The 15,796-nt window shown below is 41.0% G+C and overlaps 1 protein-coding gene across 2 annotated transcripts; it reads right to left on the reverse strand.

The window, feature by feature from the left end:
- Positions 1 to 259: 259 nt before the first annotated feature.
- On the reverse strand, positions 260 to 14,829 carry LOC134393091 (alpha-1-antitrypsin-like). Of its 2 annotated transcripts, none has more exons than XM_063117990.1 (5): positions 14,694 to 14,829; positions 10,694 to 11,383; positions 6,277 to 6,547; positions 3,264 to 3,411; positions 260 to 637 (listed from the first exon to the last, which is right to left on the reverse strand). In XM_063117990.1, exons 1-5 carry the CDS (start codon positions 14,827 to 14,829, stop codon positions 434 to 436), a joined length of 1,449 nt encoding a protein of 482 aa, XP_062974060.1. In that variant the 3' UTR covers positions 260 to 433. The 2 variants fall into 2 exon arrangements, with proteins under 2 accessions (XP_062974060.1, XP_062974061.1); XM_063117991.1 differs by lacking the exon at positions 14,694 to 14,829 and adding an exon at positions 13,765 to 13,869.
- Positions 14,830 to 15,796: the final 967 nt, after the last annotated feature.

Below are 15,796 nucleotides of genomic sequence, written 5' to 3' on the forward strand. Positions count from 1 at the left end.
ATGATGAAGACAAAATTTCACTAGGTGCTACATGTATTCAAATGACACTTGCTGAAATTCCCTTTTCTATACAACTTTAATGATACAGGAGCCCTGCCCTTCTTTTCATATGGTCACCTTAATGCCATAGGAACATCATTTCTTAGGAACTGGCATTTCCATGGGGTTGAGTAGCTCACCTAGGAAGGAATGGGCTCTTTTCACGGGCAAAAATGTGTTACAAGTTAAAAATGGTGGCACATGAAGTTAATCTACAAGATTACAGGATTTTAACATCATTTTTTTTAATTACAAAAATGCTTTGCAGCCATTCTTATTCACCCCTAAAACAACTGGTAATGGTCCTAGGCCAATTAAAACACACTTCTAAAAGCAAAGGGGGAAATCCATTTTTTAAAAGGAGCTGAAGAGGCTGTCATTTTTCTTCTAATATTCATTTTTTGGTAGGGTCTACAATTTTCCCTATGAACAGAATGCTTTGTGTTTCCTTATGAATAATGATAATCAAGAAAGGTGTGTTGAATTTGATGACAAGTAAATTACGAACTGAAGCAGAACGTAGCATAAACTCTATAGTGGTGACAGCTGCTGCTTCAGTACCACTCTCATTAACATCCAGCAAAGCTTTGTGAACAGCCTGTAGGGGAAAAAACAACATTTTAGTGCTTACAAGTCATACAAGTACCCTCTAATATTCCACAGATGAAATAGGGACACCAGTGCAACAATAACTATTCTTATGCTAGAATCTTGCCATTACAGGTACATGAAAGAGCTACTCTATTTGTTATCATCTTCACCATCTGCTACTGCTACTACTACTACATTTACCTCTCCTTCTTCTTCTTTGAATTTTTATCCCACTTTTCGGAAAATTCACATCAATTGAAAAGAGAGAGAGAGAGGCTCCTGCCATCAAGCTTACACACCAAAAAGACAAGAGACATGACCAAAGGGCAGCAGAGGGAAAGATAGGAGATGAATACCAGTTCTTCAAGGCCAACAGTAATCTATAAGCGGGCATTTATGTCTAGTTTAGGCTAGGCTGATCTTCTCGTGCTGATGTTTGTGAGTAGTAATTGGTGGCTCTTGTTCCTTTGGCCATTGACTTAGAAACCCAAAAAGGTATTTGCTCTTTGTGTTAAAGAAATTTTAGAAAATCGTAATTGTCCAGCCTACAATAGAAATTTTAGAAAATCATAATTGCCCAGCCTACAATATAAAATGAAGCAGCAGGCCCAATATTCCAATTAAATATAAGGAAAAAACTTCCTGACAGTAAGTTCTGTACAACAGTGGAACAGTCTACCTATGGAGGTTGTGGGTTCTTCATCTCCAGAAGTTTTTAAGAGGCTGGGCAGTTGCAGAGGGTTGGATTAGATTATCCTTGTGGTCCCTTCCAACTCAACAATTCTCTAACAAGAACACCAAATTCCAAAGCATCACCATTCCTTACGAGAGTCCCCCATTTTATTGGGAGTGGGACTAGGAAAAGATCCCTTTTTGAAATTTTAACATTTAAAGATTTACACACATAGGGATATCATGGGTGCACAACTGAGTCCAGGAGTCTGTCAAACTCACCCACATCAGCGCCAGGACCTAGGCAGGTGCCTCTAGTGCATTTGCAGACCCATGCTCTGAGCACACATGACACATGACAAGCATTTAGCAGCTGTTTGCTCTCATCTGGAGCCTTCATTGTGCACTGATTCATTGGATGGTCACCCTGTCACGGCCAATGGAGGCTCTGGAAATTGCACATTATGAAATTCCCAGAGGGAGGGCGGATGGCTGCCAAGTGCTCATTGAGTCTCGCCGAGCCTCAAAAGAAGGTCACAGGGGCAGATGGTGGCAACGACAGGGTGACCGTCCAATGAATAAGTTACAGGTGAATTCGCCCGTTCCTATGATATCAGACTTTAAGGTGTGAAATGTTTCAGTATAAAACACCAGCTTCAATCACAAATAAGGGTATGCTACAATACCACTTCGAAGCTACAATTATGCTGAAGATTTACATTGAAGTTTTATGTTCACCGTAACATTGAATAAAATTATGTTGAAGATTTATCATAGCTGTCCAGTGTTAGTTGACTACTGGGATGTTTTATATTCTTGTATTTTTTATGAGTTGTTATAAAACACTAATTAACACTGAAAGGTGGGGTATCAATTTTAGAGCTCCATCACACCGGGGGGAAACACGCTCCCTACCTTCGCTTCTCCGCCCGTGTTTTTGTTGCTCAGTTACTTCCTCTTTCAAAAGAGAAAGTACACAGCGAGCATAAGGCCCACTGAGTCCACTGTTCTAATGGTGCTGCTTCTCCTGCAAGAAAGAGCAGTAATTCCAAGTTTTTTAAATTTTAGGGTTTTATGGAGATTTTTTTGTTGAGCAATGAAGGCCAAAAGGTGCATGGGAGACAGACGACATCATGTGAGGCACCTGAGCAAACTCCGTGAGTGCCCAGTAATGAGTGTGCAATAAAACGCTCATCAGATGGAGCTCTTAGAAATAAACAAACACTCAAATAACATCTTAGCAGCTGCAATGGATAAAACAAGAGGCTGTGCACTATATGTTTACGGCCGTGGCATTAAAGTGCATATGCTCTAGAGACAAGGTGCACCTTCTACCCACAATTAACTACTGATGCTCAACAATTTTATTTGGCCTGCATTTTTCATCAATCAATTTGATTCACATTTCTTTGGCTAATATGTGAATTGGAACACAGTTATCCTTCGGTTTTCGCTGTACTCCGAATTTTGCTATACAGTTCTTGGCTCCCAAACTGCACCAAAATGCATACAAAAATGCCTATTTTAGGACACAGTGCAAACAAAATTGTAAAACAAAATATGTTCATATTTAAATGTGAATTTTCATCTGTGATTTTGCTTTAAAAATTGCCAATTAATGCAGGAATGGAATGGAACAGGCTTATGGTGAACACATAGAAACTAACATGGATCAAAACCAGACTGATCTATCTATACAGCTATTTAAGGCTAGAGAATGATGAGACCTGACGAATGATCAAATACAAAATTACAATGGCTATCCAGAAAGTGGGTTGTGCGTGTAACAAAATAGCACCCCTTTTCAAATGTCTTCACATGTTTTCCAGGCTTTCCTTAGAAGTAATTTTGTCAACTACTTTCATAAAAAACCTGATGACATACCATGACATTTATTTTTAGTATTTGATTCAAGTAAAAATACATGGACAAATTAGCATCGATCCCACTCACACACTTACTTTAGAAACCTTCAGACTGTGTTCTTCGGTAATTCCAGACAGATCAGCAGTGTCATTAAAGACAGCAGTCACACCCATTCTCTGCAACAGAGCTTTGACATCATACGATGCAGAAATGGAAAATTTGGGGATGGACAGAGCTATATTTCTGGTCAACAGAAACAAAAACAACCCAAATATTAAATCATGGGTTTAATATTCAGCAGCCAATGAAATCATGGCCCTGTTCTTGTGAACCGCCCAGGGAGCTTTGGCTATTGGGCGGTATAAAAATGCAATAAATAAATAAATAAATAAATTGTACCCCACATGTGTTTGGTCAAACCAATGGCAATTAGCTTTTTTGTTGATGTTGGCAGGATCTACACTACTGCTTTAAAATTGTATTGAAGTGCACTGACAACTGTTGAGGCTCACGACATATTCCCTATACCATTTTCAAACCACTTTCACAGTATTATATCCTGCTTGGTGTAGATCCGGTCATTTTTTGGTTTGGTTTCGTTTAACAGGAGAGAAAAGACTCGAAAGAGGGAGTGAAATGGGATATGATAAACTGAAAATGGGTCCAACGTTGCAGGTTATAATTAAAGATAGGTGCCAGGTCCAATAGATGTTAAGGATGGCTGTATGAAATGGTAGACAATGAGCCATTCCATTTAGATACTATCCATCAGTATAAAAGAAACTGCATTTGCAGGGTTGAGCTTCAGACCATTGAAAGGGGTGTATTTTAGGAATACACCCACACACAGAATCATAGAATAGTAGAGTTGGGAGGGGCCTATAAGGCCATTGAGTCCAACCCCCTGCTCATGTAGGAATCCCCCTTAAAGCTGCCTTTTGAATGCTTCTAGTGTGGGACAGCCTACTACCTCCCTAGGTCTTTGGTTCCATTATTATACTGCTCGAACAGGCAGGACGTTTTTCCTGATGTCAAGCCGGGATTTGGCTTCCTGTAACTTGAGCCCATTATTCTGTGTCCTGCACTCTGGGATGATCGGGAAGAGATCCTGGCCCTCCTCTGTGTGAAAACCTTTCAAGTATTTGAAGAGTGCTATCATTTCTCGCCTCAGTCTTCTCTTCTTGAGGCTAAACATACCCAGTTCTTTCAGTCTCTCTTCAAAGGGGTTAGTTTCCAGACCCCTGATCATCCTTATTGCCCTCCTCTGAACACGCTCCAGCTTGTTTGTGTCCTTCTTGATGTGTGGTGCCCAGAACTAGACACAATACTCAAGATGATGCCTAACCAGAGCTGAATAGAGGGGAACCAGTGCCTCGCATGATTTGGAAGCTATACTTCTATTAATGAAGCCCAAAATAGCATTTGCTTTTTTTGCAGCCACATCACACTGTTGGCTCATATTCAGCTTGTGATCTACAACAATTCCAAGTTCCTTCTCATTTGTAGTATTGCTAAACTAACTATCCCCCATCTTGTAACTGTGCATTTGTTTTCTTTTTCCTGGGAGAAGAACTTGGCGTTTATCCCTATTAAATTTCATTATGTTGTTTTCAGCCCAGCGCTCAGCTTATTCAGTTCACTTTGAACTTTGTTTCTGTCTTCCAGGGTATTTCAGGGGTGTCAGCAACAAAACAATCACCAATTTGTCATCAAATTTGGGCATCAAATTGAAACAGCCTAAAAAGGCTGCATTTATCTTTAAGACAAGCGGTACACAGCTTGTCCTGCTGTGCCACAGCACATTCAAGGGCAAGATAGGGGAGGGGACACACACACGTAAGACCAGAGAGCTCCTGTGGCATATGGGCCATGAGTTGCCCAACACTGCCTTAGTCTATTGAGGTATCTAAGAAAAGATTCCCCAAATCCTGTTCTGATTTTTATAGGCAGCTGCTGGGACATCTACTAATATACATCATACAAAATTTTAAATATATACTGTATATGGATTTGTTTTAAAACAAATGCATTCAATTTATACTGTGCTAAATTAGGGAGATCATGGCCTTAGCTAGACCTAAGGTTTATCCCGGGGTCATCCCTGCCTGCTCCCGGGATATCCTGTGTGTCATTTACATGAACAGGGATGACCCCAGGATGATCCCGGGATAAACCTTAGGTCTAGCTAAGGGCCATATGGAATGGAGGACAAGGCTCCTGTATCTGTAACAGTTGTGTAGAAAAGGGAATTTCAGCATGCCGCCACACTGTGGCCTTGAACAAGCTCTGTGAAGCTGCTTGTAAAGTCAACTGCATTTCCCCCCTTTTCTTCAAAGACCATCCTGCAAGTCTCATCTAGAGACTTAGTTAATGGCATAAAATCAATTAGCAGAGAATAAGAACTTCAAGGTCTTCATGCCCATGAGTCTAGAAGGTACATTTGGGGGTCTTTAAAATATGAGTCTGGAGTAGGGTGACCATGTGAAAAGGAGGACAGGGCTCCTTTATCTTTAACAGTTGTATTGAAACGGGAATTTCAGCAGGTGTCATTTGTATATATGGAGAACCTGGTGAAATTTCATCTGAATCACAACAGTTAAAGCTGCAGGTAGCCTGCCCTCTTTTAAAACTGTTCACAGTATAGCTGCAGTATAGCTCCTGCAGCTTTAACTGATGTGATGAAGAGGAAATTTCACCAGATGCGATATGCATACAAATAACACCTGCTGAAATTCCCTTTTCTATGCAACTGTTAAAGATACAGGAGCCCTGTCCTCCTTTTCATATGGTCACCCTAGTCTGGAGTCTTTTAGGGGATCTTCTTATAAATCTCCCCCAAACCCTCACTCTGGTCATTCCACCATTCCAGATCAAATTAGCCATATTTAGCCTGAAGTAGCCTTTTCCGTGCAGCATAATTTAATGCTTTTAACACCAGATTAACATAGCAGATATCATTTGTATGTATGCAACACCTGATGAAATGCCCTCTTCATCACAACTGTTAAAGCTGCAGGAGCCCTACTGTCTTGACCAGATGCAAAACCCTATGCTAAAGAATAATTTAACAGGAGCACCATTTAAAAATATCACAGAGAAAAGGCTTACTCCTGTCTAAAGGATCTTTTCCATGCATGCAGACTTTCTTTCTCCAAAGTAGCTTCTACATGCTCCAGTTTTCCTTTATCCGGCAGAATGAAGAATGCTGTTGCATCGCCTTTGTAGGGAACTTCCACCACGTAGCAAGAGAGATGTTCATCATGGAGAAACTTGTAGCTGCCTTTTCGATGCATCATGTTGACTTTGACAGTAGTGTTTACATCCACAAAGAAGTCTTTTTCCCTGATAAAGTTAGTATCAAAAGGGTTTTCCCAGTAAGCTTGGAAGAAAAAGATTAGGTAACAGTGTGAATATTCAGTTCCTCAGAAGGTAATGTTGTACACAATAGCTGTGTATTTAATCATAAAAAGCGAAGAAACTCACGATGGTCCATGAGGAAAAAAATCACAGTTGGGAATACCCTTTTAGGAACAACTAAAATGTCACAAAATGGTGAGGAAGATTTCAAGTTCTCCAGAACTCTTAATCAGGCTAGATTTATTTATTTGTTATGTATTTTATTTATTTATTACATTTCTATACTGCCCAATAGCTGGAGCTCTCTGGGCGGTTCACAAAAGATGGTACAAAAAGCGTCTGGGGAGTACAAAAATTACAACAGCAGGGATCGTTTAGCATGGAAAAAAGGAGGTTAAGGGGAGAAATGGCAGGTGTACAAAATTATGCATGGGGTGGGGAATGTGGAGAGGGAGACATTTTTCTCCCTCTTCCATAATACTAGAACTTGGGGTCATCCCATGAAGCTGATTGGTATGGGAGATTCAGGACAGGAAAAAGGAACTACTTCTTCACACAGTATATAGTTAAATTCTGGAATTCACTACCACAAGATAAAGTGATGGACACCAAATCTGGATGGCCTTTAAAGGGGGTTGGATAAATTCCTAGAAGAGAAGGCTATCAATGGCTTCTGGTCCTGATAGCTATGAGCTACCTCCAGTAGCAGAGGCAGTAAGCCTATATACACCAGTTGCTGGGGAACATGGGTCAGGGAGTGTTGCACCATGTCTTGCTTGTGGGTACCTGTGTGAATAGAATACTGGACTAGATGGACCCTTGTTCTGATTCAGCTTGGCTTTTCCTATGTCCTTGTGTTCTTAGTAACTGGACCAGGCTGTCTACATGAGTTATCAGTAGCATCCTTTAGAAAGGCATTTCTGGCATTGCATTTCCAAACTATGCCTTTGCAATACTTAAAGGACCATTACTGTAAAATACCTGTAGAACAGAGGTACTGTATATGTGGTGCTCAAGTAGTAGAGGATTTCAACCACTATTTATTATATTGTTCTCTGTATTCTGAACCCAGGACAAAATTTATTTTGAATCTATTGCGGGATATATCTGACAGTGATGATCAAGTTAAAGTTATACATTTGCTCTCTGAAGCTGACAAATTTGTAGGGTGACCATATGAAAAGGAGGACAGGGCTTCTTTATCTTTAACAGCTGTATTGAAAAGGGAATTTCAGCAGATGTCATTTGTATATATGGAGAACCTGGTGAAATTTCATCTTCATCACAACATTTAAGGCTGCAGGTGCCCTGCCCTCTTTTAAATCTGGTCACTCTAGTATAGCTCCTGCAGCTTTAACTGTTGTGATGAAGAGGAAATTTCACCAGGTGCGACATGCATACAAATGACACCTGCTGAAATTCCCTTTTCTATGCAACTGTTAAAGATTCAGGAGCCCTGTTTTCCTTTTCATATAGTCACCCTAAAATTTGTGACAGATAGAGTTGCAAGATTCACAGTGGCTGCCCAAAAGTTGAGAAGAAGATTCATAGAGGTCAATATGGTGAACTGTAATGATGAAATTTAACACGAAGTTTTAACGTATCAGTAGTATTAACTTTTATACATTTATGGACCTTTTAATGTAAATTCTTAGTGTTAATTCTTTGTATTAAAATGAACTTTTACATATTTGTGGGCACCTTCTAATGAAAACCTTTTTAGTATCTTTTTGTATTTTACTTCTTTGTATTGTAGAGTTTTTGTGTGCTTACCTGCATTGCATCTGTAAAGTCGATTTGACCACGATAGTTGAAACAACCAATAAACAAATAGTAACTGGACCAGACGTTGGAGCTATGAAGTTTGCATTTTGGATCTACTCAGCAGTGGGGATTACAGACTGAATCTCCAGTTGTCTCTAATGGTGTGTGAGAGGCCATGTATAGGTTGTCATTTGGCACGCCTTGGTATAGCACTTGAAAGTCAGTGTGACATTCCCAAAGAAGGTGAGAGCCGGTGGCCATGTGCAACTAATGAGCCCAAGCATCATGGGAAAGATATAAAAATGAAAGGCAAAGGGGAGGGTGTTGGAAGGAGTAAAAGATGAGGAAATTTGTCTGTGAAACCAGAAAGGCAGGTTGGTTTCATTTTGGGAGATTAATTGAGGCCCAGACTATCTCAGAAAACATCATGCTGAGCTTAGCTATCTCTTGTTAAAGCCTAGGTGGAAAAATATTTAGTTTTCTCAAAGAACTGAGAGAGACTAAACCATGTCTCAGAGACATTATCTCTAACAGCTTCTGATAGTGTCGTTTGACTAATGAAACAGTTGCATCAGCAGAACTGAGAGTGTGGTGATTCCGCCTCCCCTCTGTAGCTCTTCACAGACCCTCAGAATCTGCTCTGGAAGGTAGGGAAACTCTCAAAAGCTGATTTTTGGGTGGCATGAAGTGCTGCAGTGGAGACTTCCACTAGCATGAAGTTGGATGTAACCCACTGCTAGATGACACCTAGGAATCTAAAGCAGTGGTTGAGCCCAATTTTTTAAATCATACAGTCCAGCTATTGCTCAGCTCTGTCTCCAGCATTGGATGAAATACAGCCAGACTATCTATCTATCTATCTATCTATCTATCTATCTATCTATCTATCTATGGGTAATATATACTTTCAGTCTGTGATCTCCACTTCACTGTAACATTTGAGATAGTCCTAACAGAAGTATTGAACAACTGTGGATTTTGGAGTATTTAATCATATAAGTACAGCAAATGTAAGAGTTGTACATTTGTGGAATTGTGAGTTAAAATCCTAACTAAATATGTGGTTGGATGGTACCTTTTCATTACCCTTTCTATTATAGTGGTGTTTGCATTTGTGTTGTGCGTCACCTCAATCTAGAGGGAGAGGTGGATAACAAATAAATATATTATTATTATTGTTAATAATAATAATAATATCTTATCTGCCTCTCCCTCTGGATCGAGGCAGGGAACAACATTAAATACATAACACAATATAAATCCAATGCATAAAACTGATTAAAAGAGCATATAAAGCCAGTACAATTTATTCTTATGGTATGGGGGCCTCTGAATCTTAATATGGCTTAGGGCCTCAGCATGTCTTAATCCGGCCTTGCCTGCAATAAATGAGTGCCTAACACTTTGGAAGTGAAATGGGGATACCCAATAACAAGTGAGTGGTTTCTTTCTACACATTCAGAGGACTTCTTAGGTATACAGAAGCACACAATTTGTCAATGCAAAGGGACTTTTAAAAAAACAACAATGGCAAAATCTGCCAGATAAGAACCTTTATGCTTACTGGATGGTGACAGCAGCTGAGTGCACTCTGTGTGTGTGTGTGTGTGTGAGTGAAGGGAGGGGGTTGTTATAGAGAAACCAAAATTCAGCCAGACTGCACAAGCCTAACTGTTTAGGGTGACCATATGAAAAGGAGGACAGGGCTCCTGTATCTTTAACAGTTGTATTGAAAAGGAAATTTCAGCAGGTATCATTTGTATATATGGAGAACCTGGTGAAATTCCCTCCTCCTCACAGCAGTTAAAGCTGCAGGAGCTATACTAGAGTGACCAGATTTAACAGAGGGCAGCTTTAACTGTTGTGATGAAGAGGAAATTTCACCATATACAAATGACACCTGCTGAAATTCCCTTTTCTATGCAACTGTTAAAGATACAGGGACCCTGTCCTCCTTTCCATTTGGTCACCCTATAACTGTTAAGACTATGGTTGAGAGCAGTTGTGCTTGTGCAACAGTTGAAAAGCTCCTCCAGCCCCTACAAACTTAAATGTAACAGTGGGGAAAGCATGCCATGAAGTTAAAGAAAAGTTTCCCCCATGCACTGTACAGAGATGCTTAAGAGGAAGGAGAAGACAGCTTTCCCCCTTTCCTAAACTCTGGAAGTGCATGCCCACTCACACCATATAGCCTTAAAATGATAAGGCTTCTAGTGTTCTAGCCCTATATAGCACAGCAGGAGGATGGGGACGAGGAGAAAAAATCCTCCCTGACCCCTTTCCCATTCGTGCAACTCTCTGAACAGCATTGCAAAACTCCAGTTCCAGGCTGGCTGGAGCCTTAACAAGAGCATGACTTTTATTACAGCAGGCCCCACTTGTTCATAACTATTCTTCCACTTACCTTGGAAGAAGATGTAATTCACAAGAACCATCACAGTGCTTGGGTCGAGTTCATCAAGGGCATGGGCTATTTTCCCATGAGTTTTGTTCTGCACGTAATCATTTATCTGCTTTTTAGCCACTCTGGAAACGTTGAAGTAGGTGGAGAACCCATCAGCTTCATAGAAGGTTTTGGCATCCTCCAGAAACGTAGGCAGGAATTTCCATGAGTGTTCCATAAACAAGGCGTTCCCTAAGTTCACCAGTGCTTTGCTATCTGGATGGTTAAGCACATGAATGAGCTGGCGGAAGCCTTCATGTATCTCCTTTTCCTCAATTTCCAACAGGTTAAAAGCAAGTCCTTTGTGAATTTCATCCTGGGTTTCAGATTTGGCACCTAAGGCCACCAATGCAAAAGCTGTGGAGATGCTGAAGGGAGAGAAGAAAATGTTTTGGGCAGCTGCATCTGAAGCTATGTTCCTGTAGAATCTGAATGCAAAATCAGCATTACTGAGAGCTATCTTATGATAGTCTGGGGGGGTGACCCCCTGTTCTTCTGCCAAAGGAAGATGTTGATGTTCAAGTGGATTTTGACCTTCGTGTTCATCCTGGTTGTCCTGGTGTCCTGGGAGGTGGTGACAATGGACTTGAAGACTAACCAGTAACAAGGAGAGGTGGGTGATGGACTTCATTGGGATTTGTAATCCTTCTGCTAATAGTCCCCATAAAAGACATTAGAGGATCAATCCAGAAATACACAGGAATGCTGCAACAATGGCAGATTGTGCCCTAGATTTATACATTTACACAACATAAATAATTCACCTTTCCTGTGAGTATCATGAGAATTAATTTTAGAAGTTAGTTCCACTAAATTGCATACTATATGTGATTTTCAATGTTTAATTATTATTGGGGGTGGGTGGGTTAAACAACAACAACAAAACAACAATGTTTGGAGTGTTTTAAGATTTGCTCACAAGTTGGAATAAAATATTAATATTGTCTTTGGTCAAAAGCTTCTTCTTCTTCTTTTTAAAAAAGTTTTTGGATAGCCATTTCTCATGGATGGCTTAACTGGTTTTCCTGCTCATTGCAGAGGATTGGAGTAGGCGATCCTTGTGGTCCCTCAGTAGGTAAAATTTCCAACCCTGACACCTTCTAACTCCACAATTCTATGATTCTATATAATTTTGAAATAATCTTTCAGATAGTAAAACCAATTCATATCCTTTTTTATGGTTACATGAGGAGCCTAACCTCCTGGCCCACCCCTGAACTCTACCAGTGGTGGAAATTCTGACCCTCCTGTTTGATGACCAGCTGGGATTTATTTATTTATTTATTTATTGCTAGTGTTAAGAATTTGAAAGAAGCACTCTTGGTATTGTCTTCTTTCAAACTCTTAACACAAGCTGCCAAGGTTCCTTCTGTGTCTTGGACCCCCCTGAGAGACTTTTAAGGATCTCTTGCCTCCTTGAGAATCTCACTTCTCTTCTTTTGCCTTCACCTTTCCAGTAACGTGGGTTTAGACTGTAGACGTGGGGTGAGTGACACTCCAGATACTTTAGGCTTAACACAACAGTTTACTAGAATATTGAAACAACCAAATTAGAAGTAAAGCGATTTAGTCAATAGAGCTGAGTGATAGAAAGGCATTAAAAGAAAATAAAAGTTGCAAAAACCTAAATTATTTTACCCTAGCTGCATTACATTTTCCAGCTGTTTCTTCCTTATGCTCTTGCCTTTTCCCTGACCTCTTTCTCTCTGGCTTGGTTTCTCCTTTTCTCCCCTCTTGCCCCCCCAAAACTGAAAATACTGTTTCAAACCTGAAAACAAATGAAACTTAACTCAGGAATTGAAATTTAGCTGGGAAATGAATCTTAACTGGAGAAATAAAACTATTCCTCTCAGGGGTACCCCTTCACAACAGAATAACCCCAGGCCTCTAAGGCTGGACCTTTTTGCTTTGCCTCTGTAGCCCTCAAACCTTCATACTAGCCAAAAAACAAAAAAGCCAAAATACATATATATATATTGGGGTGGGGTATATCTCATTTCTATTAGAAGATTGATGAAGATCTGCCATTAACTTTGACGGAAACAGAAATGCATCAGAAGTGAAATTTTTTAGGTATGGGACTAAAGAAACATTTCACATTCTTAGATGCTGGCACCAAGGACTTGTTTAGGAAGTCCGCACTGGTGTGATGTCTTTTTGCATAGCAGAAAAGAAAAGCGACATCTGCCCTGGCCACAGGACACAGTTGGCACTGGGCTTTCCTGGGGCAGTATCTAAGCAGCCTTATTGCATAAGGGGGACAACGTCCGACTCCATTCCACCAGCAGCGACCACCAGTTTTGCAACAGGGATTCAGCACTTCCTCTAGAAACCAGAAACAAAATGTTCATTTCAGGATCATTGAAGGTTAGCAGAGCTTGCGTATCCAAGCAGGACATTGCATAAGCTGTGGACGCTGCTTGTGGAGCAGAATCGGCAGGGACTTCCACTGGTGGAACAGAATCAGCTGTGGGCCCCCACTTGCAGAACATCCTGTTTTGACACTGTACCAATTGTGGAAATTTTGAGCCTCCAGTTTAATGAGCAAGTGTGTTAATGGGAGTGCAACTCCCAGATCCTCGAACTCAAATACGACCTCATTCAGAATAAAAACATGCATCCAGGCCAAATGATCAATATGATTTAACTAAGCATTGCCTTCAGATGGACCCAGGGTGAATCCAACGTTGCATGAATTGACTTTTGCCCTCCTCTTCACCCTTTAAAGCCACTTCTGCCCCCTAATCTTCCCCGGAGCAGATTTTAAAGGTGTGAGGGAGCTGCATGAGGAAGAGGGAATTGCCTCCTCCCCGTTCTCCTTACAGAAGTTATTCCAGAGGCGGGAGGAGTTAATTGGATACCACCCTTTGTCCTGAGGATTTTAACACACAAAGGAGAATGGAGAAATGCCTGTTATAGGACACGAAGCGCGAATAACACCCACTTCCTTGGGAGTAAGCTCCACTGAACTCAATGGGATTTACATATAGGATTGCACTCTCAGTGAAAAAAAATATGTATATCATACTTACAGATTTCCCAAAGAATCTTATGGCACTCCTCTGAACTCTGTTCTCTTTGGTTTGTAATTTATATACCAGACTTGTACCCAGTATTCATTATTAACCATTAAGCAGAGCAAATAGGGATGATCAAAGTGAGTCAAAGCAAAATATGGTGCAATGTGTTTGTAGCTTGACTATGACCTTTGAGCAATGGTACCAAGAGTCAGTCAATAAGGGGCCCAGCTTCCTATATTGACTTCCGTGATGAGGGCAAACACTCCGTACCAGCCTTCCCCGATCTGGTGCCCTCCAGAGGTTTTGCACTGTAAGTCCCATCATCCCCACCCTTGGTCATGCTGGCTAGGACTGACAGGAGTTGTAGTCCAAAACATCTCTAAGGTATCAGGTTGGGGATGGCCTCTCTATAAATAATAATTGGCCATGTTCAGAAGACACCTTAAACCATGGCTTTAACCACGGAGAATAAGGCAAAAAGGTCTTCTGAACGGGGCCATGTTCTCTGGGACAGTAGCAAAACTCAGAATGCCATGTGCAATGAAGCTTCTTTACTTGCCTTCCTTTCTCTAGGCTGTGATTTAATGTGGATTCCTGCACTGAGAAGGGGGTTGGTCGGACTTGATGGCCTTATAGGGCCCTTCCACTATTCTATGATTCTCAGACTGCATCAGGCCAGGAGAAAAACAGAAATGGGTTGTGTGATGCTGACTCTCCTTCAGCTTTCAGAGGTCCAAAGAACGTAACCCGTAACTACACCAAATTAATTTTTCGATGTTAAGAATTTTAGACTGCTTTTTATTACATCGTATTTTGTATTTTCATGAATTACGCTTTAGCTATGGGCTGGTATAGAGATGATGATGATAATGATGATGACACCCTTCTTGGAGGCTAGCCACATTCTGTCGTTTTATTACCTATGCCCTGTTTTTACTTACAGCGCTGTCTACTCAGAAGAAAATGGTTTTGAGTTCCCCGAGACTTTCTCGAACATAAGTGTGCATCGAAGTTTGGATCTAGAATACCTCTTCTGAGAATAGAAAGGCTCCTTCCATTCATGAAAGCGGCTGACATTCAGCATTGGCTTTCCCTGGTGGAAAGTGGGTGCAGGTGATTATCGCTCATTCCTCCTCCCCCCTGCAGCTCCCCCCCCACAGCTCCCATGATGCTCTGGACAGCCCTCCCCAACCCTGCAGAAGCTTTTCAGAGGGTGGGTGGGGATTGGAAAATGAAAAAAAGACTTGGCAACAACATTTTCTTACCGATCCTCCAGCAGGAGCATCTCATGACTGGATTTTATCTCACGGGCCCACTGGATACAACTCTCTCCTTATTGCATAATCCTACACTATGAATACGCCTACCAATAATGTGATGCAATTATTGTTGTTCATCTCCATGGGAAACATGTATAAAACATGTAAAGAGCAGAGAGAGAGAGAGAGAGTGAGAGAGAGAGCTTTGTACGTATCAGCCAAATTTCAGCTCACCAAAGTTCACAGCGCTCCAATCACGGATCCCTTTCCTTCCCGGCCCACACAGACTTTTTTTCTGGCTATTCCCTCTCCAGTGTTGGAGAGGGAGAAAAGGGGGAGGATTGTGGGAGGTGGCATAAATGAAGCAAAGGAAACACTACACCCCCAGCATGGGAAACATTTAGACCAGACCTGGCCTAAATTATGACTTTTCCATGGCTTGCTATGTGGGGAAAAGCAGTTAAAAACAAAAACAGAAGGGGGATGGAAAATGTGGCTACTTCCTCACTCAACCATGCTGGCTGCAGCCCAGCAGGGCTTAGGAAATGTTGAAGCGCTCAGTGCGCTGAGCACTGCAGCAGAACAATAAGATTCGCCTTGTTCACTCTTATTGAACCATGGTCAAATTTTAATGTATTTTTTTTTAAAAAAACCTCTCTTTTTATGTGGTTAGCCACCTTGAACTTCTGAGAAAGGTGTGATATAAATCTTAGGAGGGGAGAAGTAGGAGAAATAGTTTATTGAAGATTAACAATGGTTTGTTGCTGTTTTGGACGGCTGTATTT

The sequence above is a fragment of the Elgaria multicarinata genome, chromosome 2, assembly GCF_023053635.1.
Source record: "Elgaria multicarinata webbii isolate HBS135686 ecotype San Diego chromosome 2, rElgMul1.1.pri, whole genome shotgun sequence".
NCBI lineage: Eukaryota > Metazoa > Chordata > Lepidosauria > Squamata > Anguidae > Elgaria > Elgaria multicarinata.